Raw genomic sequence first — 22,578 nt, forward strand, 5'->3', positions numbered from 1 at the left:
CTCGTGTCATCCCTTTCAGTGCAAAGGCATATGTGACGCACGTCAATGGGGAAAAATAAACAAATTTTTTCTTTAACTAATATTTAACTTATATTATTTATATTTCGATTATTTACAGATATTTATTTAAATGTTTTACAGGCTGTAGTATGTTGTTTCACTGACGGAAGTAGGCCTACTAAAATAAACACGCATGTTTGAGCCTTATATTTTTTATTTTCAAAATGTAGGCCATTTAATTGAGGTACTCAATCTCAATTAAATTGAGTACCTCAATTAAATAGCCTACATTTTGAAAATAAAAAATATAAACGAATAATATATTTAACGAATATATAACGAATTTATATATATAATATAGCCCAAAAAAAATATATAGGCCTAGGCGTGTGTATCCGCCACCGCACAGTTGCACTGCCGTGTTATATTTCGTTCTCCCTTCTCTTTTTTTTCTTTAATATGAAATGCTGTTTGAATTTCCAAGATAGAAACGCATTCTTGCCCTGGCTCTGTTGTTCTGGCTCCATCTCTACCTCTAGCTCCCGCTGCTCCTCTTCCGACTGATCACGCAAACCGTGCATTTTTTCGTTTTCATATTGGGGCGTTCTGAGAAATGCATTGAGTTGCCTTAATTTATTTAGAGAGTAAATAAACTCATGAAACAGAAAAGTATCGTTAATGTTATCCATTGATTTCAACAATGTAACTGTATTCTAAATATCAACTATTTAAATTGTAACTGTAACGGAATACAGTTACTCATAATATGTATTCTGAATACGTAATGCCGGTACATGTATTCCGTTACTGCCCAACACTGAACACGACCTATTAAAGCACTAAGACATGGGAACAGTATAGCTAACATTCACATTTGAATATTTATCGCAAGTCATATCGTCATCGCAATATTAAACAATGTTATCGCACATCGCAGCTTTTCCTCATATCGTGCAGCCCTAGTTGCAAACCTAATACATATCTTAAATGCACAGTAAACATCAAAGTTAAGGGAGTGTTGAGAAACCCCTGTATCGTGATGTGTATCGTATCTCTAAATTCTTGGTGATGTACAGCCCTATTCGCAAAGCTATACTGTTAACAAACATCCCGACGTCCACTTCACACTGATGAGAGCGCCATTTAGACAAATATATAAATATGTGCTGCGCGCTTTCCTCTCAATAACAAAATAAACATTCAATAAAACTAACAGTGGTGAAAGATACTACTTTATAAAATATTGCTTTAAAGCCGCAAATATTATAACTGTTGTCTATAGGCCTACTGTAATTGAGACATTTATTCAAGAAATTCATTACGAACAGAAAGACTTATAGTACAGAGAAATTTAATGTCAGAGCGGGATTTAAGTGATGTTTTTTTACCCGTGAGCGGTACATGAGAGGATCGGTCGCTTGGGCCGCTCCACTTTGCTCACATGCTCTGGTTTATTATAAGCATGCTCTGCAATCATGGCATAGGCAAAATTAGATTTTCAATTGGCTCTCATATAACATATCAGCTGGAAAAAATCATTCAGAAAGTGATTCCAAAAATATCATCATTATCATTAAAGCTGTAGTGTGGACTTGTATGCTTACCTATTCTCATAGAATTAAATGATCATTAAAACGTCATAGTTATTGTTATAGTTATCATCCTTGGTGTAAATAGGCCTTAATGCTCTTTGCAATAGCTAAAGTAGTTTAGAAAAATAATCAACAGCCAATTATGGTTGGGTATCATTTGAATTTTAAAGATTCCAATTCTGCTTATCGATTCTGATTCCTAATTTCAATTGCAATAAGGTAAAAAAAAATCTCATTAATTCTTATTGCAAAACATTTAATTGTAGCTCAATACCATGACCAAAAATCAACAGGCTAAAGAGCACTTTTGCTTATGGTTTAAATATACCATAGCAAAAAGTACTCGTATAAATTTCAAGCATTATTAAAGACAAGTAAACACACAGTAAAAAAAGAACAAATAATTTGTTTTGCTATTGCGCAAATAAATACAAAGATACGTTTGAAATAAACATTTTCAGGTGTTCAGGTTAGGGTTGTGTCGATGGACGATGATGGAGCGCTACCATCGTGATGCCACGCCCCCGTTGCGAGTCTGTTGTGAGTGCGACACACACTAATCCTCTTCTATAGTATTAGTTAAACTAAAACTTAGCAGAGATTGCTCTGTAAATTAAACTGAGAATGTAACTAATGCATATATATGCTATTTTAAATACTGTAGTCTATGCCAGATATATATATAGCCTACATTTTGAAATAATTTGAGGCTGAAACATCCATAAGCATGCGTGTTTATTTTAGCACTTCCGTCAGTGAAACAACACACTACAGCCTATAAAACATTTAAACGATTTTCAGTAAATAATGGTAACCTAAAGAATATAAGAAAATTAAATATTAGTTAGAAAAATATTTGATTCATACTATTTCCCCGCAAAGATGCGTCATATCGCTCTGCGCTTTGAGAGGAATGTGGGACACAAGCTGGATAGACACCTTTTCGAATATCTTCATCTTCATGTTTTCTCCTGATGTGGCAAAGCAACACTTGTTGTAAAAGGTCTGAAGAGCGGATTTTATCTTCCACAGGGTCAAGACATTTAGGCAATGTTTGATTATTCACTGCCAGAGAAAACGAAACTAAAATCATGTTAAAAAATGTTAAATAAAATTTGAAGTAAAAAGGTATTCGTCCTACAGTGTTTTTTATACTTTACTACAGTAAAGGATGTGAATAGTTATAATAGACTTAATTATAAGCAAATGAAAGGAAGAAACGTTTATAGTCCCCTACGAAAATGGGTGCGACGTGAGTGAAGATTTGGGAAAAGAATTGAGATGTCCATGTCCTTTTGTTAAAATTCACGGAAAATCGAGTGACCAGATCGCAAAACAGAATGAAAAAGTGCTATCTGACCATTATTTCCTTTCTAGGCTAAACAAAGCTTTGTACTTCACTCCTGTGGTAATATTCACGTGAAACAGCATTCACATACAAAACACTGGGTTAGTAAAATAACAAAATTATTTTTTTTAAGTAGAAAATAGTATTTATGTAAAGAGATATATTAAAATAAAAAGAGCTCAACTCTTAAGTGGAAGGAAGCTATTTTTTCCCCCCTCACGTGCAACCTAGCAGATGAGTCATTATTTGGGTTAGTAAAAATAATGAAATTATAGTTTTAAGTAGAAAATAGTATTTATGTAAAGATATATAGTAAATTATCTACCTATTTTCCTTATTATCTACCTATAATCCTATCCCCCCCAAATGACGATATCATCGACCATCACAATGTTTTACTGTAAACATCGTCAACTGCCAATTTAGGGGACATCGCCCCAACCCTAGTTCAGGTACAGAATGGTTGGAGGGGAGTGGTTAAGGATATTCAAACCCAAGCCGTCACACAGTCTTCATCGGAAAGGGAACACCATTCAAGATCGGAAGTTACTTTTCAGATTTTGATTAAAGATTACCACGGCAAACAATTTTTTTATGTGTATTAACTTGCACGGATTAGTAGTTCACCCTAAGACCTGTAATGTGGGCTAACAAAGTAAATAGGATCAATTTTGATTTCATGAGGACTTTAAAGGGATAGTTCACCCAAAAATGAAAATTCTGTAATTTACTCTCCCACAAGTTGTTCCAAACCTGTATGAGTTTCTTTGTTCCGCTGAACACAAAAGATATTTAGAAGAATGTTTGTAACCAAGCAGATAGAGCAACTACTGACTACCATAGTAGGAAAAAAATACTATGGTAGTCAATAGCTTGGTTACAAACATTCTTCTAAATATCTTCTTTTGTCTTCAGCAGAACAAAGAAACTCATACAGGTTTGGAACAACCTGAGGGTGAGTAAATGATGACAGAATTTTCATTTTTGGGTGAACTATCCCTTTAAGTGCTGCATGGATCCCGTACTGTTACACATGCATTTTCATATTTTCTTTTCAACTGTCTTCAGACATGACCGACTGTGTTTATGAGAATATTTTTGCAAATTTTTGTTTATTTGTCCGTTCGTGTGCTGTGCAAAAAGACGAGGAATAGAACTCAGTTCATTATTCACTAAGAGAAGCCACTCTGTGCGCATGTGTGTGTGCAGCATGTGTGTAGCATTTGTGTGTCTGCAGCACAGAAAAGTGAGTCTTCTTTGCAACTCAAATGGTTTAAAATCGCATTTTCTGTGCGCACACAGGAACGATAAGCAGAATCTAAATGCGTGTTTCTTATTGAACCACCGGTTCTCGATACCCATCCCTACAGCCAATCAGAATCAGTCATTCAACAGCATCAAGACACCTCCTTGGCACTAATCTATGAATGAATACATTTCAAGCTTCAGCCCAGCAAACATTGTTCTGTATTTTTTGAGTAATTTAAATGTTTCATCAATAGTGACTCTTTTTCTTCTTCTCTGTTTCAGGTTGCAGAGCAAAAAAATAAAGGTAACTACATTTTGTTGTTTTAAAGTGTATTTTGTAATGGCTTAGGCATTTTTCTCAAAGTTTTTTTAATTAGTTTTTCAATACAAATCAGATTCAATAATTCCCAACCATGCTACATCCATGTTGACCATTGATTTCTATAAGAATTGAAAAATAGCGCATGCATGCATGCCTATCTACACATTTAGGGTTTAATCAAGAGAAATGCAGTCAAAAATAGGGTGTTATTTAGAATGATCAAAATAATCATTGAAGGGGTGCCAGATCCTAATTTTTTTCCCTAATCCTCTTAATGAGTACATGATCTTTTCAAAGACAAGACATTATATCTCTGATCCACTGGGTGTGAATGGGTGGAGCAGCCTCCTTCCACTTTTGTAGTATTGCTCTGCTTACAAGGAAGAAAAAGCAAGGACTCCAAATAATGCCACCAGGGATTCTGGCTCTAACCTGTGCTGAAGAGCTCCATGTACTACTTTGAACTGAATAAGTGAGCACTGAGCTCACGTTGAGGATGAGTGGACCTCCCATGTGTCATCCGAGAGTGGTCTGCCAAGATCTTTCTCCCTCCCAAGTCCTTCTAATTTTATATAAAGAAGATGCTTGACCTTTTTTTAAATTATAAATGACAGAGATCGAGCCCTTGACTAATATGTTGTATAAAAGAAAATCTATAAGATTATCTATTTTTCATCTTTCTTGTTTGTACTGTGTGCTGTATATCCTGAAAGTTACAGATGCAATGTGTCATTGTACTGCCAAACACGCATGAAATGAAAAAGTGTAATGTAAAATCTATTTATTTTTTCCTTTGCCTTAATGTAGCTTTTCTGCAGTTCTGCTCTCATTTGCTCCTAAATTTTCCACTACACAGTGCCAGAATTGACCAAGCCTCCATCTGCACAGTCTCCTGCCACCCCCAACTCAACTTCCCCCAGCCCTGGCCCCGTCCCCTCTTCAACCCCATCCGCTGCCACCCCGGCTGCTGGCGCCCTCCCTCAGGGTGGGAACAATGCTAAGCGGCCGGCGGTGGCTAACGGGCAGCCCTCCCCCGGCACACAGAATTCTCAGCGCTACATGCCCCGTGAAGTGCCCCCTCGATTCCGTTGCCAGCCGGACCACCATAAAGTGCTACTGAAGAGGGGCCAGCCACCACTGTCCTCCATGCTGCTGGGGGGAGGCAACAGCGGGGGAGACAGCCCAAATGAAACAGTGGCTTCTGCCTCAGGTAAGAATCATCAACTAAATCATTTGACTAACAGAGAAACTGAAACCTTATACCTGTACTCAAGCCGTGTGTCCACCAAAGCGTTTTTTCACGTGGCTTGTTGACGAATTTAATTGTTTTCAATGGGAGAACACCATGAGCGTATTTCACGCTCAAGTGCTGAGCGCTCAGCGTTTTGTACTGGTCGCCAAGAGTTGAAGAATGTTCAACTTTGAGTAAAACGCAGCGCTCATCTCTGTCACTTTTCACCCAGTCGTCCAAGCACAGTGGAGGAGGGGCAGGACAAATACAACACAGACCAACCACCGCATTCTGCTTGTACAACTTCAACAGATGAAAACAAGCAACATAATAACGGAACAAAATCATTTAAAACAAGAGCCAGAGCAAATACTTTACATTTTATCGCATTTTTATATAGAATCAATATATCTGTGAAATGAGATACTAGCACTGATCTATATAAATGACTGGATTGCTCATCGCTTTCTAAACTGCCATCAGGCAGTGAAGCCACTGGAAGTGTTCGAGCGGCCATCTTACTATTCCCTACCAACAGAGGGCATCATTGACGTACAGCCAAAACATTGACCAAAAGCACACGATTTGCAGCATCTCAGTCTCATTGGATTCATTTTACGATATATGTATGTGAATGAATAGTTACTTCAGATGTTGTCTGGAATGTTTATGGTCTTTTCGGAGAGGATAAGTCATATATTGAAATCGTGGTAACACTTTACAATAAGGTTGTATTAGCTAACATTAGTTAATGCATTAGTTAACATGAACTAACCATAAACAACACCTCTGTTCAGCATTAGTTAATCTTTGTTAACGTTAGTTCATAAAAATACAGCTGTTCATGTTAGTTCACGGTGCATTAACTAATGTTAACAAGATTTTAATAATGCATTAGTACATTTTGAAATTAACATTAACATTTACAAAGATAAATAATTGCTTTTATAAGTGCAGTTCATTATTAGCATCATGGGGCGGCAGTGGCTCAGTGGTTCATGTAGGTTGTCTACAAACTGGAAGGTTGGTGGTTCGATCCCCGGTTCCACCTGACCAAGTGCTGAGGTGTCCATGAGCAAGACACCTAACCCTAGCTGCTCCCGACGAGCTGGATGGCGCCTTGCATGGCTGACACCGCCGTCGGTGTGTGAATGAGAGTATGAATGGGTGAATGTGAGGCAAAAATGTAAAGCGCTTTGGATGGCCGTAGGTCTGTTAAAAGAGCTATATAAATGCAGTCCATTAGTTCATGTTAACTAATGTAGTTAACTAATGGACCTTATTGTAAAGTGTTACCGAAATCGTTAATGTGGGTGTGTCTACTGCACACTGCCGACACAGGTAACGTAACTGAACTAACACAAAAATATATTTCTTTATGTATGTAATTATGGAGGAAATATTAAACGCGTATATCTGTGTTTAGCTGCAGACATAGGTTAAAATAGCTTATACAATATTAATACAAGCCTCTATATTGCTCTATATTATATTACAATTCAAAGTTTGCCATGCATCATCTCGGAAATAAAGCAGTCAGCGTTATCTGCCTGAATAAGTTATGATGTGTGTATTTTATTTCCTTATTGAGCAACATGTTTCAGACTCTTAAAGAAAGCGCAAATTTGTGCCGTTTACAGTTTCCATATGAGTATACTTGTTATATGAGTAAGTCTTCCATATAAGTGTTATGTATGCCATGTTGTTGAATTAAATATTTATTTAATCATTGTTTAAATCATTAACTGCTTCAAAATGCATGCTGGTAAAGAAATCATTGTTGAAACCCTTGCAGTTAGCCTACTGTATGAATAAAAACCATACTCAACATAAATACATAAACACAACAGTACAATGCGATTTCGGGTTACAAGGCATAAATCTTTATTCCGTTTTCAAAATGCGCGCTTTGATATTTGTAATGCATACGCTGAAGTGTCTCGTCCGGCCCCTTAGCTGATGTTCACTACTATAATGAATATGAACATAACTTTTTAATCTGCAGGGGAAATTCCTGACTTTAAACAAATATTTACATGCAAATTCCTCCATTTATATGATTAGGATGTTTGTGTTGTTGGAATGTACAGGGAGACTTCAGATATAAAAACGGTGTCTCCTTAGGCAATGTTTTTTCAGTAAAATCATATTTCCTATTGATTCTATAGAACGCGTGAGCTTACTAGGGAATACCAATATGGCGGTGCGGCAGCTTCGCTTTTTATGACGTCATGGGCAATCCAGTTCTCTATATAGATCAGTGGATACTAATAACACTTCTGCGGATATTCCGTATCATAACAAGCAAAGAGTCTCAACTGAAAAAAAATGCTGCGCTGCCAAAACGCTTTCAAGCGGCCACAGCGATGTGTTTTCAGCTGGCTAAAAACGCTTTGGTGGACACGCGTCCTTAATGATATCTAGCCTTCTCTTGTCTTCCAAAATCTTATTTTATGTAGCAGCACAGAGGATATATGTCAAAGGTGCTCTAAGCACTTAACTTTTTTTTTCATCAGAAACACACTCTACCTGCAAGTAATTTTGTGAGATCTGGATTGCTAACATTTCTTTGGACAGAGGATGTTGGTTTGCTAAATTACCCTTACAGCACCTTTTAAAGGGGGTAGTTCACCCAAAAATTTTAATTCATGAAAATGCAATTCTTCAAAATATCATCATTTGTTTCACAGAAGTCATGCAGGTTTGGAATCACATGGGTGAGTAATTGATGATAGAATTTTTGGGGTGAACTATCCCTGTTTGTATCATATCGGTTTGGTTTATTTACATGTAGGTTGTGTGTCATAAGAAAAGAGTCTGTCAGGTTCATTAAGAGTTTTTTTTTTTTTACAGATCCAAGCCAAGGCCCTTTGGGTCCAGCTGCTCCCTCACTGCCCCATACGTCATCATCCTCATCAATCGCTGCTTCTTCTTCAAATTATGCAAATTCCATGTGGGGGACCAGCTCTTGCAGCCAACCCCTCTCTCAGGGCAGGGAAAAGGTGATAGTGGACCGGTCAGACCTGGAGGAATGGCCCAGTATTGCTGCTGGGGATGGGTCAAAGGCAGGGGATACAGCAGGTACTGGAGGTGCAGATGGTAGCGGGATTCTGAATTGCAGCGCCTCATGGGGTGAGAGGCATCTCCAGCAGCAAGCAAAAGTTGTGGGAGGAGGGAACGGGAGGAAAGGAGTCAATTCCGGCAGCCCCTCCCCACCCACATCCTCTGGTTCACCCAATGAATGTATGCAGTCTGGTAGTGTTTGGGCTTCATCCTCCCATGAACTCCTAGGGGGGAATGCAGTAGCAGCAGGCTCATTGCCCCCCATATCCAAAGCTGCCCCTCTCCCAGGGAGCTCCGATAGCTCCCTTGGTGTCAGCTGTGGGATTCCAGGTGCCAATTTTACCCCTAATGCCAATCCCTCTGCTTGGCCAGCCCTGGTACAGGAAGGGGCTGGGACAGTTGCAACAGAGGGTGGCTCCTCTTCCCTCCAAAGCTCATCTTTGTCTGCCAGCAACCCTCTTTCTGTGAATCAAGCCTCTCATCAGCACCAACTTCACCAAATGCAATCCAGAGACAGAGAGCCACCCAGTGGAGAGTGGGGTGGCGCAGCACTGGAACCAGGAGCAGGACCAAAAAACACAGGGGTGGCAGAGGGAGCTTATATGGACTGTGGAAGCACAGGTGGAGGGGATGGCTCCGCTTCCTCTTCCTCCTCCACCAGCTCATCATTGTGGAGAGCTCAGCCTTTCCCTGCAAACTCCAAAACGGGTGCCTCAAGGACTGAATCTTGGGAGGATGGAGCAGGTAGCTCTGTGTCTGCTGAAGGCGGGAAGGCTTGGGGTTTTGCCAGCAAGGACGATCGAGAAGATTTGACAGGGGCAAGTGCATGGGGAACAGGAAGTGTTGGTCAGACCCCCGGGGTATCTCAGGGAGCGTGGGGTGGGGACCAGATTTTGGTTGGGGAGTGGGGGGCGTCCAGTGCAGTTGGGGGTGTTAGCAATCAAGATGGGAAAAATGGCTCGAGCAGTAACAGCAGCAGCAGCGGTGGTAGTGTCGGCAACCCAACGACGACTTCCTCCACACCTTCAACTATGACAAGAGCTTGGGACAATCAGAAAGGAGTTGGGGATGTAGGAGCAGGGGACTCGAGTGAGTGGGGAGGCCAGGGTAGCAAAGGTGGGGGAGGTACCTCATCCTCCAGTGGTGGAGGAAACTCCAGAAGTGGCAATCAGCGCCATGGCCACCACCGCACTCATCAGCCTCCCAACCCTGAAGTGGCCTTACAGAATCTGCTTAGCCGGTCTGACCTGGACCCCAGAGTGCTGTCCAACTCTGGTTGGGGTCAGACGCAAATCCGTCAGAATGTGGGATGGGATTTGGAGGGAGGAGGCGGAGCAGCAGCACCAGGTGGGGCAAACTCCTCATCCACAATGAGTGCGCCTGCCCACGCCCAACCTTACTCTGGTTCTACTGGCACCACAACTACTGATCCATCTTCCTCCTCTCTGCTCAAAGGTGCAACTCTGAATACCAACTTGAACTCCAACTCCATCCACGGACCACCCGCTATTTCACCTGGTGAAGGTTGGGACAACAGTAGTAGCAGCAGCAGTTCTTCTTTGCATTCCCGAGGCCCTCCACCCTCGGCTGTCAATATCCAAAACCCTGGCGTCTCACAATCTGGAGGTGGAGGAGGTAGTTCATCTGGTGGGCAGGGCAAGCAATCTGGGGGTTGGGGAGGGACTGCTTCATCCGAAGGCCCAGGGAAAGGTTGGGACAGTGAGGGACATGAGTGGCGAGAACGTAGAGCAGGGAGCTCATCAGGTGGGTGGGGAGATTTCCAAACACAGGGTACTCCATCAACTGGAGGAAGTGGCTGGGGAGACAGTCAAGAGGAGAAAAGAACAGGCGGATGGAAAGAATTTGGACGGGGGGATGCAGGCAATTGGGGAACGGGAGGTAGCAATGACTGGGGAGATAATGAGGCCAAATCATGCAGTGGGGGTTGGGGGGATGGGAAGGGTGGTGGAGGTACTAGTGGGGACTCCGAAGTGGGTACATGGAGTAATTGGGATGAGAGAACTTCTAGAGGGGCATGGGGAGCTGGAGGTACAGGGGTGGGTGGAGACATGGGTGGAAAATCTCACCAAGGCTGGGGTGGGAAAATGCACCCGTCACAAATGCCAAACAGCCAATTGGCCTCGCAGAAAGGCCCGGCACAGCAACAGCAACAACAACAGCAACAACAACAACAGCAACAACAACAACAACAACAACAACAACAACAACAACAACAACAACAATCACAGCCTCAGCAGTGTCAGTCAGTGGAAACTGGGGCCATGCAAGGGGGCTGGGGAAGACAAGCAGGACCTTCAGCCCAGAGCCAAAGTTCAGGGTGGACTTCAGGGCCTATTCCCCAACTTTCCAGTGGCCCTGGAGACACTTCAGAGCCCAGCGGTTGGGAGGAGCCTTCTCCACAGTCCATCAGCAGGAAAATGGAGATTGATGATGGAACATCTGCTTGGGGTGACCCCAACAAATACAACAAAAGTGTCAACTTATGGGATAAGAACAACGCCCCATCTGGCCAGGAACAATCAGTGTCCCCTCAGCAGGGGCCCCCAACCCTTCAACAGCAGCCACCTGGAAGAATGCCAGCAAGCCTCGGGAATAGAGACATGAACCTTGCACATTCAACAAGCAAGGGGCCTGGAATAGGTAAGTCACTTAGGCTTTTTTTGTGTTTCTATTTGAATGAGAATTCACTGCTGTTTCTTTTAACCCTTTGTGAAATATCAAAACTCAGCAACAAGCAGCAAAAGGCCTCATTTTTAATTTCGGCCATACCTCATGTTTGCAATGAAATGGAAAGTTAAAGGGTCATTTAGGTTGATATTTTGAAGAACGAAGAGTGTGACATTAGATATGTAGGGCCCTATGATTTCTGTGAGGCAGAAAACGCGGACGGAATCAGAGAATCCAGTCATAAAAACTGAATTTACTGTGTAACGCAGAATTTAACGGAATTTGTCTTATTTTTGATGAATAAATGAAGGCAGGTAAGTTGTTAAATCAAATCGCAATATTGATAGGGTATCCGTGGTAGGGCTGGGCACCGAACGGCAATACTTTTATGGTATCGAACGAAAAACTCAGATACTATGAGTATCGAAAAACTATTTATCTTTCGGTGCCAAATTTCTGTTCCAAAAGCCAAGCGGCTGTGTCTGTGTGAGCCTGTAGCATACTTGCATGTGAGGACCTAAAGCACCGGGGATTGGCTGTCCACCACCAGGTGACGGGGAGGATTTCTGAAGATACTCGCAGTCACACAACACAAGTGTAGTTGTTTTTTCTCATGTGTTCTATCGCGTCGTTTTACAATGCCAAAGAGGTCTAAAGTGTGGCTATAAAAGTGGATGCCGAGTCAGCAAAGTGCAACATATGCGATAAGAGCATTGCAACCAAAGGCACAAAAGGAAAACTTTCTGTGAGACGTAAGTTCACAAACAGCGCGAGTGAATCACTGCGTGCGCGCTCTCTCTCTTTCCCTCTCAAAATGCTCAAATGGCTTCACATCAGTGTATCGCATCTGCACTAAAATCGAGCTGCACAGTTGACACAGGATTTGTCATTTGCACAATCGAGGCAGTGTCGCATGGTCATTAAAGTTTATCATTTGCATTTATTTTTAAGGCTTGCCGGTGCTCAAACCGCACACACACAGGCCATCTCACAAAAAGCTTGCGAGAACAAATTGCGCTGAAATGGTCAAATACACACAAATGTATGTACTAAATTACCGTCTTGACGAGTATGCACGTAAACCCCGTCGTGACTCGCGAGTGAACATTTTTGCAACTGCTTGTAACCATGTCTGTGTCTTTTTGAAAGTATGACCAACATAATCATTTTCACCGGAAAATGTCATCTGAATAAGTAAGAAGATAACATCCACTTTTGTTCTGACCAACTAAGGGGAAAAAAGCATTGCAGTAAATCGCGATGATTAAATCTCATGTCAAACCATGCAAATTATACTTACATTTTCAAATTGTTAATGTTAACAACACCAGCATAGCGTGATTACATTTAATGTGTATTAGGGTTACCTGTAGTTTAGTTTCCATTTCTGTGCAGTGTAATTTCTGTCATATACCAACAAATGAATGTGGAGTAGAGCTGAATTGCTCCCTCTCATAGCTAGCACAAAATAATTGATATTTACCATAATGCACATAGCAAAACGAGAAAGGCACAATAAAGAAAACTCCGTAACTGTATGAATTAAGCGAGCTAGTGTCCCTCTATTACATAATTGAACCGACGCAAGAGAGACCGAGTGTGTCCGCGAGAGAGACCGAGTGTGTCCGCGAGAGAGACCGAGTGTGTCCGCGAGAGAGGCCGAGTGTGTCCGCGAGAGAGACCGAGTGTGTCCGCGAGAGAGGCCGAGTGTGTCCGCGAGAGAGACCGAGTGTGTCCGCGAGAGAGACCGAGTGTGTCCGCGAGAGAGACCGAGTGTGTCCGCGAGAGAGACCGAGTGTGTCCGCGAGAGAGGCCGAGTGTGTCCGCGAGAGAGGCCGAGTGTGCCCGCGAGAGAGGCCGAGTGTGCACGAGCAACTAGTGAGCTGATTGAGACGCACCCCGAAGTTGTCACTGGTGATTGTGGTTGAACCTTTCTGGATCCGCCATCAAATTGATACGTTTAATTATATCAAGTGCTGTGAGAAATGTAATATCCACCTCCAACATCCTCACAGGCAATATAGTAGAGCTGCAACTAACGATTATTTTTTCTGTCGACTAATCTAACGATTATTTTTTCGATTAGTCGACTAATCTAACGATTATTTTTCCAGATTAATCTTATGATTCTTTTTTACTGATTATTGTATTTCAAAGAGGGTAGTGAATTTGTATATTATTTTAACATGAAATCAATGAATGATGACAATATTAATTGTATTTCAGGAAGGGTAGTGTACATAGTATGCCATTTTATAATGAAATATATGAACACAAGAAGCTTTTTAAACATAATATATAATGATACTATTCATCATAAAATGTATACAGAGTAGGCCTAATTAGGAAAAGTTGTTTACTATAGGCTAGTAGTTGAGTATGATTTACTTATTGATTTGTGTCAATAGTAAACGAAAATGCACTTGTATTTATCTGCAAAAGGTTCACATACAGGAGCTTGCAGCATAGTTTTAATATAGTATAACTAGTCGTCTATTTTGAAGATACATGTGCATAAACAACGACTAAAGCTGCCAGAAGTTTTTGCCCAAACTTCAAAGACACATTTAAATGATTAAAGCTAGAGGCATATCTTAACTTTAATGTTACTTTAATCATGTAAACTACCTATATACAGCATGTTTTATGCACATGTGTTTGGGACAGAGGGGAACCAGGTCGCATTAACAGGAGATATATGCAGCCCATAATAAATAAAAGCACGAGACGTACTGGGGTCGGAGAAGAACCCCGGAAAATGTGACCGTCTGTTGCAATACACGCGCCACGGTTCAGCTGCGCGAGAGAACACTGGAAGGGTTGCCAGGTTTACACAACAAAACCCACCCATTCGTTACTCAAAACAAGCCCAAAACAAGCCCAATCGCGTTTCGGGGAGGTTCTCTGGTAAACATCGCGTTCGGGGGGTTGAATATGTGTGTTTTTTTGCTTCAACCCGCGGACATGAGACACAGCCCGCGGCAACAGTGTAGAAGTAGCCCAATTCCGCGGAAAAAAGCGGACTTGGCAACACTGATTGGCAGTGTGAAAGCTCCCGCTCTCCACGCGCACAGCTTCTGCTCTGCCACCGCTCGCAGTGTGAAACCGGCGTTACAGAGCGAACAAAGCACAGTTTTACTCGGCTTCTGTTTAAAGTACTCCCACACTTTTGAATGTCGCGGTCTGGCTTTATATGATAAATGATAATTTTTACTATGCCCGGGAGCAGAAGCTGCCATTATTCTAGATCTTCTGTTCCATTCTAGAACGTAAATAATGTGCCGCCGACGCGTCGACGCATTTCACGCACGTCGACGTATTTTCGTAGTCGACGTCATCGACGACGTCGACGCGTCGTTGCAGCCCTACAATATAGCCTATTAGCCGGGACACCTCCTTTATGTGTACAGATGTGACGTAATGACGCAAAGACATGCTTGAATTTCCCGTGGAAATCCACCAGTACCACTGGAATTAAAAACATTATTAGCTTACCGTTGTGAATCGAGCAAAGGTAAGCAGATACTATTGAACACTAGCTGGTTATGTACTTGCCCAAAAATGTATTTTGAATAATTTTTAACCCAAAAAAGTTACGGACTGCAGCTTTAAGGTGAAAAAAAAAAAAGTTTTGTGTTTAATTTATTTTTGTTAATGTTGAAATGGATTTTAAAACACATGGTATCGGAAAAAGTATCGTTAGGAACCGGTATCGAAACTGAGGTATCGAAATTGGCACCAGATCGAAAGATTTTGGACAATACCCAGCCCTAATCCGTGGGGCATTAAAAGTCATTAAATGGATTTTGCGAATTAAATGGCATTAAAAAGCATTGCATTTTATTCCTACAGGCATACATTTTTTTTAGATAGCCAGTTTATATTGAATATAGCCTTCATAATTAATAACTTTGATTTGCTGTCGAAAAATATGTACATTTGCGCTGGGACCTGGAGACAAGTCAAGTCAACTTTATTTATATAGCGCTTTTAACTATGCAGATTGTTTCAAAGCAGCTTCACAGTGTTAAACAGGAAAATAATGCAACAGAATTTTATTCAGCCGTACAGCCGTTCCGGAGAAAACGGTGATGTCATCAGTTCATTTCAATTATCATACAGTGACAGTGTGGGCTTTAGATCAGTAATTTAGTTTATATGGTTAATTTGGACAGAATGCTGCATCAGTGTTGCTAACTTAAGCCCCGTTTCCACCGAAATTACCCAGAACAATTTGTACCAGGAACTTTTTTTACAGGAACGTTTTTTCCCCCAGACCTGCTACTGTCTGCGTTTCCACTGCGATCTAAAGTACTGTGAAGATTAGGCAAATTAGTCCAGAGACGTGGGACTGTGCGGGGCTGCTCCTCCCAGTCAGCGACGGACAATAATCATTTACTGTCTACAACAATAACAAGTATGGAGGAGATGCAAGCAGCGCTGCTTTTGCTAGTTATGTATTGGTTTACTAAATATGTAATTAACAAAACGGCGGAAAAGAGACGAGCACTGATACTAAAGCGTATTCTGAAAGCTTGTAAAGCTAGATTTAAAATAGGACAACGTATGTTATTATCAGCTATTACGGACATTGACCGTGAGATTGCTGAGACAAACGCGTGCCATCGGACAGAAAGAGCAAGACTGATATTTTATGAACGCAGAACTAACCTCACAAGACATTTAAAAATGCCGGTTGAAATAAAATGCTGCGTGAGCTCAACCAATCAGCATGTTCAGCGGCCAAGTCCCACCCCCGAAAGTTCCGGAACTTTGAAAAAGTACCACCTTGCTAGCAGGGCCGTTTGGAGGGGGAAATATTTACCCGGAACTTCATTTAGACCCTGGTTCCTGCGGTCGAAACACACCGACTACCACCCCAAAGTTCCTAGTTCCTGGGGAAAGTTCCTGCGGTGGAAACGCGGCTTTAGCGACTTTTTAGACCCCTTTTTTTTAACCTGATCTGGCTTCGAGACCCCCCGGTATTGCCGCACGAGCGCAAGATCTTACTTTCCTGCTGCTGCGCAAGCGCACCTCTCTCTGCGTCTGCTGTTCAGTGAGTGGCTAATGGTGCGTTCACACCGGACGCGATTCGCGCAAGTGATTTACATGTTAAGTCAATGCAGAGACGCGAAATGGCATTCTCGATTCGCGCGAATGAGGCGGCGAGATTCGCGCGATTCGCGCGATTGAGGCGGCGAGAAGGACGCGACTTGAGCGTTTTGAACGCGCGATTCGCGCGAAACGCTCAAGTTGAAAAATCTGAACTTTGGCGGATATTTCGCGCCGCGTTAACCAATCAGGAGCTTGCTCTAGTAGTGACAACAATGAAGAGAAAATCTGTATATTAATATCTGGTTCAGACAATATGATTATCACTGTGATAACATTAAATGACATGAAACACAACCCAGTCTCTTTTTGTTAAATGCAAGTTTATGTATGATCCATAATACAAAAGTATAAGTAATGTATAACAAGCTATACATGAAAAAGCAAACAATGCAGTCAAACATTCAAAGTCAGTGCTAGTAGGCTAACGTTACAACTGCAACGTACAGTTATAGCCTAAAAATATAAAGTAATGAAACTTATCTTTGCCCTCAGCCTAAACGATTTGCCAGGGAACAAATTATAGATCCATGAGACCAAAGATCGGCCGTTACAAGACGAATTATAGCTCGAGACACACCACAGAGACATCAGAGCCAGCGGTAGACGGCAGAAGGACTGGCCGAGGAAAGGTTGCCCTCGCCGGCTTTCACGTGCGCTGAGCGCGCTGTCCGCTGGAGCTCACAGCTCCGACAACGGCAGATAAAATGTTCAAATAGGCACTGTTTATGTAAATACACCACAGATTTGAGCTTTAAACAACTACATTATCGACTGAAAAAGTCTTAAAACTACGTTTTGTCACACATTAACAGTAGATATGAACAAAAAAAAAGACATGTAAACACAGCCCATGTCAGCCATTTCTCAACGAGACGAGCTGCTGGCGGAAGCCCCGCCCATGACGCGAATTCGCATCTGTTGTGCAGTGAATGTCACGCGCGATTCGCGCGAGTAAACTCAAAATGTACACGCGTCCACCTTCGCGCGATCAGCGCGAATTATTCGCGCGAATCGCGTCCGGTGTGAGCGCCACATAAGAGGAGCAGCGCATTCAGTTGAGGCTATGCGCTCTGCCAGAGAACAAATAAAATGGATACTATTGCTTTTAACCTGAGTGATCTTTTTACTTGTACGTATAGCCAAAATCACAGCAATTGTCTTTATTTTATGTGTATTGTGATTTTGTCAGACAGCGTCACGATTATGAATCAGGATTTTAGCGCTGGTTTAACATGTCAGGGCTCAACGTTAACTCTTGTCAATTAGTCCAGGATAAGTGGATTTTTTAAGGGGCAAGTGAAAGGGAATTTTACTTGCCCGGCCGGACAAGGATCTGATTAAAACGTCAATAAAAAAAATTAAAAAAAGGGAGCATTACTGATTTTATTACATTAAGTGTAAGTGGCGATCGATAATGGATCATAATAGGCTGTATAATTGAATGGACTGACGATAACAATGTTGCGCTGTTGAGGCTCGCAGCTCCATCTCGAGGAGAAATGGAAACATGAGTGAAGCACACACATAAAGAAACTCAGTTAAACATACTGTGGTAAAAATTCTAAATGTGGAGTTATGACTTGATACAGTTAAGCAAAATCACACGACCAAGAATGCTGTTTTCCTATACAGGCTAGCATCACGATTAAAAACGTGACACTGATTTCATACAGCAGTTCAGTTAACAAATAGGTAATATTAAGTCACTTACATTTTAGAAGGAACATTGTTTGAAATTATTTTCGCTGCTAAAATGGAACAAAAACAGTCAAAGATCACAGCAGAACCATAGCGTAGCAACACTCACCCTACATCCCAATGTGCATACTATCCACCCTAAATAGTATTGAATATTACTAATGTCACATACTATTTTGGATGGATAGAATGCACATTGAGATGCAGGCTCAGCCTTGTAGGGTTGGGCGATGTCTCCTAAATTGGCAGTTGGCGATGTTTACAGTAAAACATTGTGATGGACGATGATATCGTTGTTTTTTTTATTAATACAAATATATAATTTACTATATCTGTATTTTACCATCTCTTTACATAAATACTATTTTCTACTTAAAAACTATATAATTTCGTTATTTTTCTAACCCAAATAATGACTCATCCGCGCTAGGTTGCACGTGAGGGAAAAAAGTAGCTTCCTTCCACTTACGAAGAGTTGTGCACTTTTTATTTTAATATATCTCTTTACATAAATACCATTTTCTACTTCAAAACTATAATTTCGTCAGTGTTTTGTATGGTAATGCTGTTTTACGTGAATAATAGTGAAGCACAAAGCTTTGTTTACAAAGGAAATAAATTTGCAGCCATGAATGGATTCATGCAGAATGAGAGAGGTAGGCTGAGCCCAATTTAAGATTTGTCAGCTTTTTTATTCTGTTTTGCGATTTCCGTGAATTTTAACAATAGGCCTAAAGTTAGTCCATTTTATCCCACATGGACATACATCTCGTTTCTCAAATCTTCACTCGCGTCGCACCCATTTCGCAGGGAATTATAAACGTTTCTTCCTTTCGTTTGTTTATAATTAAGTCTATTATACCCATTCACGTCCTTTACTATGGGAAAGTAGAAAAACAGTAGGACGAATAGGCTACCTTTTTACTTAATTTTATTTAACACAGTTTGTGCTTGTTATTAGACTTCGTAAGGCGCGTCAAGTTTATTTGAATAGCGCATTTCACACACACAGGCCATTTTACTTTCGTTTTCTCTGGCAGTGAATAATCAAACATAGCTTAAATGTCTTTACCCTGTGGAAGATAAAATACGCTCTTCAGAACTTTTACAACAAGTGTTGCTTTGCAAGATCATGAGAACATGAAGACGAAGATATTTGAGAAGGTGTCTATCCAGCTCATGTTTCATCTCGTGCAGAGCGGAGGGGACGCATCATTGAGGGGAAATTAATTTTTTTTTTTTTTAATAATATTTAATTGTCTTATATTCTATACCATTATTTACTGATAATTGTTTAAATATTTAACAGGCTGTGGTGTGTTGTTTCACTGACGGAAGCGCTGAAAGAAACACACATGCTTGAAATGGATGTTTGAGCCTCGTTTATTATTTCAAAATGTAGGCAATATCTGGCATAGACTACAGTATTTAAAATAGAATATATGCATTAGTTATATTCTCAATTTAATTTTCAGGGCAATCCCTGCAAAGTTTTTAACTATAGAAAAGGATTTAGTGTGCTTCGCACTCACAACAAGACTCGCAATGGGGGGCGTGGCATCACAATGGTGGCGCTCCATCGTGATGTCAAGTCAGCCATCACGATGGACGATATCGTCCATCGGCACAACCCTACAGCCTTGTTTTCGTTACTGAATGATTCAGCGATTTGAACGAATCGGTTTAGTCAAAGATTCAATGACCCATTCATAAACAACTGCCTCATTACTGAATGAATCAGCCATTGGAATTAATCGTTTGAATGAATGACTCACTTAAGACGGTTACTTGATGTCATTTACTGGTGGTTTTGTTTGATTTTTAAAAGTATTATTCCCCCCCTCCAAACATGTCTTACAACCCCATACAATTATTTATTGTAATTTTTACTGTAAATTTGTAAATGATTTAATTTGATTGGTAACAGCCACAAATCTATCACAAATATGCAGCAATGTCAAATATGTCAATATTCAGAAAGGATATCCGATATGCTGATATTTTTCAACTAATTTTGTCCGATGCCGATATACATTTATTTTTCACGTTTGTTAGGAAACAACACCATTTTGACCATTTTTCATTCTAGTTTCAGATTTCTGAGGTCTCCTTACTAAACGGATACTTGTTAAAGATAAATAAATGTTATTAAAGTTCTTTTTATAATAAGAGTATATTAAAAGCTTTGAAAATGACTAATAAAGTCAGTAATCTTTCACCCCAGACAGATGCAGTTGTAACCTAAATATTTTCTTTTTGGATTTAACGTTTGTGCACATGAAGTGGAGGTGGCATGGCATCAGTTGAAGCTGTCTTTAGCTTCAAAGAAAAATTCAACAAATATTTTAGAGCTCCTTGGATTATTTTTCATTAATTTCATAACATTTTATTACAGATTAATAAACTAGGGATGCACCGAATGTTCGGCAACGGAGATTATTCAGCCGAAAATAGCTGAATAAGTGAAAAGATTGAATACATTTTACAGAACAATGAGGTTTTTCGATGACACGATCAAATATAGCAACCAGTGCGTGTGAGAGAGGCGCGCACGCTTCTAAATGCAGCAATGCAGCACATGTCGGAAGTGTGGAAGCATTATGCCTTGTTTATACTTTCGTCTGGCTCCGCAGCGAGAGCCTCCGCTGACTGACCTCGTGCTCGTGCGAACACGTCAAGTATAAACAAGGCTTTAAAGTGTCTGAGAAAGACGCAGAAATGGCCGTTTGCAGACACTGTTCTGCTGAATTGTCTAAGCACCCTCAAATGCAAGTAATACCCCTTTTCCACCAAAGCAGAGCCAGAGCTAGATCGGAGCCAGAGCCTAGTTTCAAATCGGTTCTTTGTGTTTCCACACCCAAAGCCCCAGCTCCGAACCAGGAAAAGTGGTTCTTAAGTAGCACCAAAACATTGCTGGGCTAGGACAGGGCTAGAAGTAAGAACCGATTACGTCAGGCGCTGGGGGCGGGGTCAACAAGACGAACACAAACTGGAGATCCGCCATTGTGAAATAGCAGCTAATGGAGCTAACAGCTGCTGCTTGTTTGTAATCTCCGTCTATACAAATTACGGCGAACTGCATGAATGTGTTGGATTTGCTGTGTTTTCGTTGTGTTTTCGTTGTGTTTTGATGCCGATGTAGGATCGTAAAGCCATGTGAATCAATAGTAACGCAACGTTTGCATTGCTGATGGAAGGCTTGTTCACAGCTGTGCAGACCGATCGCAGTATGATAACGAGTCCAGCGAGAGCATATGACTCCTTATGCTTTTGATTCACTCATAAGTTTTTTATCATGCGTGTATCGGTGTGCGCAGCGCCGATGCATCTTGAACAAGCCTGGTGTGTGTGTTTCCCGCTGCCCAGGGTTGCCAGGTTTTCACAACAAAACCCGCCCAATTGCTACTCAAAACAAGCCCAATCGCGTTTCAGGGGGGCTTCCCCAGTAAAAATCACATTTGGGGGTAAAATATGTGTTTTTTTTGGCATGGTTGCCTACTAAAATTGGCATTCCCGGGGGTAAATATTACATAATTGGGGTCGCTTCAAGCCGCGGTCATGAAAAAAAGCCCGCGGCATAACCGTAGACTTGGCAACACTGCCGCTGCCTCGCTAGCGTTGCTGAGAAAGATGATACGTATACAGTGACGTAAGACCTGGCTCTGTTGTGGCTCTCAGCCCGGGGAAAAGCAAACGGTTCTTAGAAGGCTCCTCAGTCGAACCAACTATGAACTGGGACTAGCTCTGGCTCTGAATTAGCTCTAGCACTGCCTTGGTGGAAAAGGGGTATAAGAGCACCCTCAGTTGATACTGTAATAATATATTGGCAAATGCTCCAGTGCATATTTGTGTCTGTAGAACGTCAAATGTATCCATGTACAATGTGTTTCTGCAGCGGTGACATAGTTGTTGATCTTTTGTATGCAATGGCCAATAGGGCTGGGCGATATATCACATGACATTGTTAGGCGCATCTCGTCAGTAAAGCCGGTTCCTTGATTGGTAGTAAATCGCCATCACCTGCTTTCAGATAGAGCGGCATTTACTACACAGAGCCGTAGTTCACTGACAAGCTGAGCCATATCGCATTAATTATCACGGACGTATCGGGATTTAGTAATGGCCAATATGTTTTAAGTTAGTCAGGCAGGCTCCACTCACTGCTCAAACCGCCATATTTTATATTCAGTGCTGAATTATACAGGCTTGCAAAACCTCTCATGAACAAACAAAATTGTATTATGATTTGATCCCATACTATGATACCTGTAGG

At 41.3% G+C, this 22,578-nt stretch overlaps 1 protein-coding gene across 1 annotated transcript in view; it reads left to right on the forward strand.

Annotated features, from left to right (window-relative positions):
- Positions 1–22,578, forward strand: part of tnrc6ba (trinucleotide repeat containing adaptor 6Ba) — a 43,065-nt gene that overhangs the window by 6,456 nt on the left and 14,031 nt on the right. The window contains exons 3-5 of the mRNA XM_079801023.1: positions 4,471–4,492; positions 5,367–5,720; positions 8,595–11,465. Coding sequence (XP_079657149.1) covers positions 4,471–4,492; positions 5,367–5,720; positions 8,595–11,465 — 3,247 coding nt within the window. The remainder of the gene's footprint in view (positions 1–4,470; positions 4,493–5,366; positions 5,721–8,594; positions 11,466–22,578) is intronic.

Source organism: Gobio gobio, assembly GCF_949357685.1.
Source record: "Gobio gobio genome assembly, chromosome: 20".
Classification (NCBI taxonomy): domain Eukaryota; kingdom Metazoa; phylum Chordata; class Actinopteri; order Cypriniformes; family Gobionidae; genus Gobio; species Gobio gobio.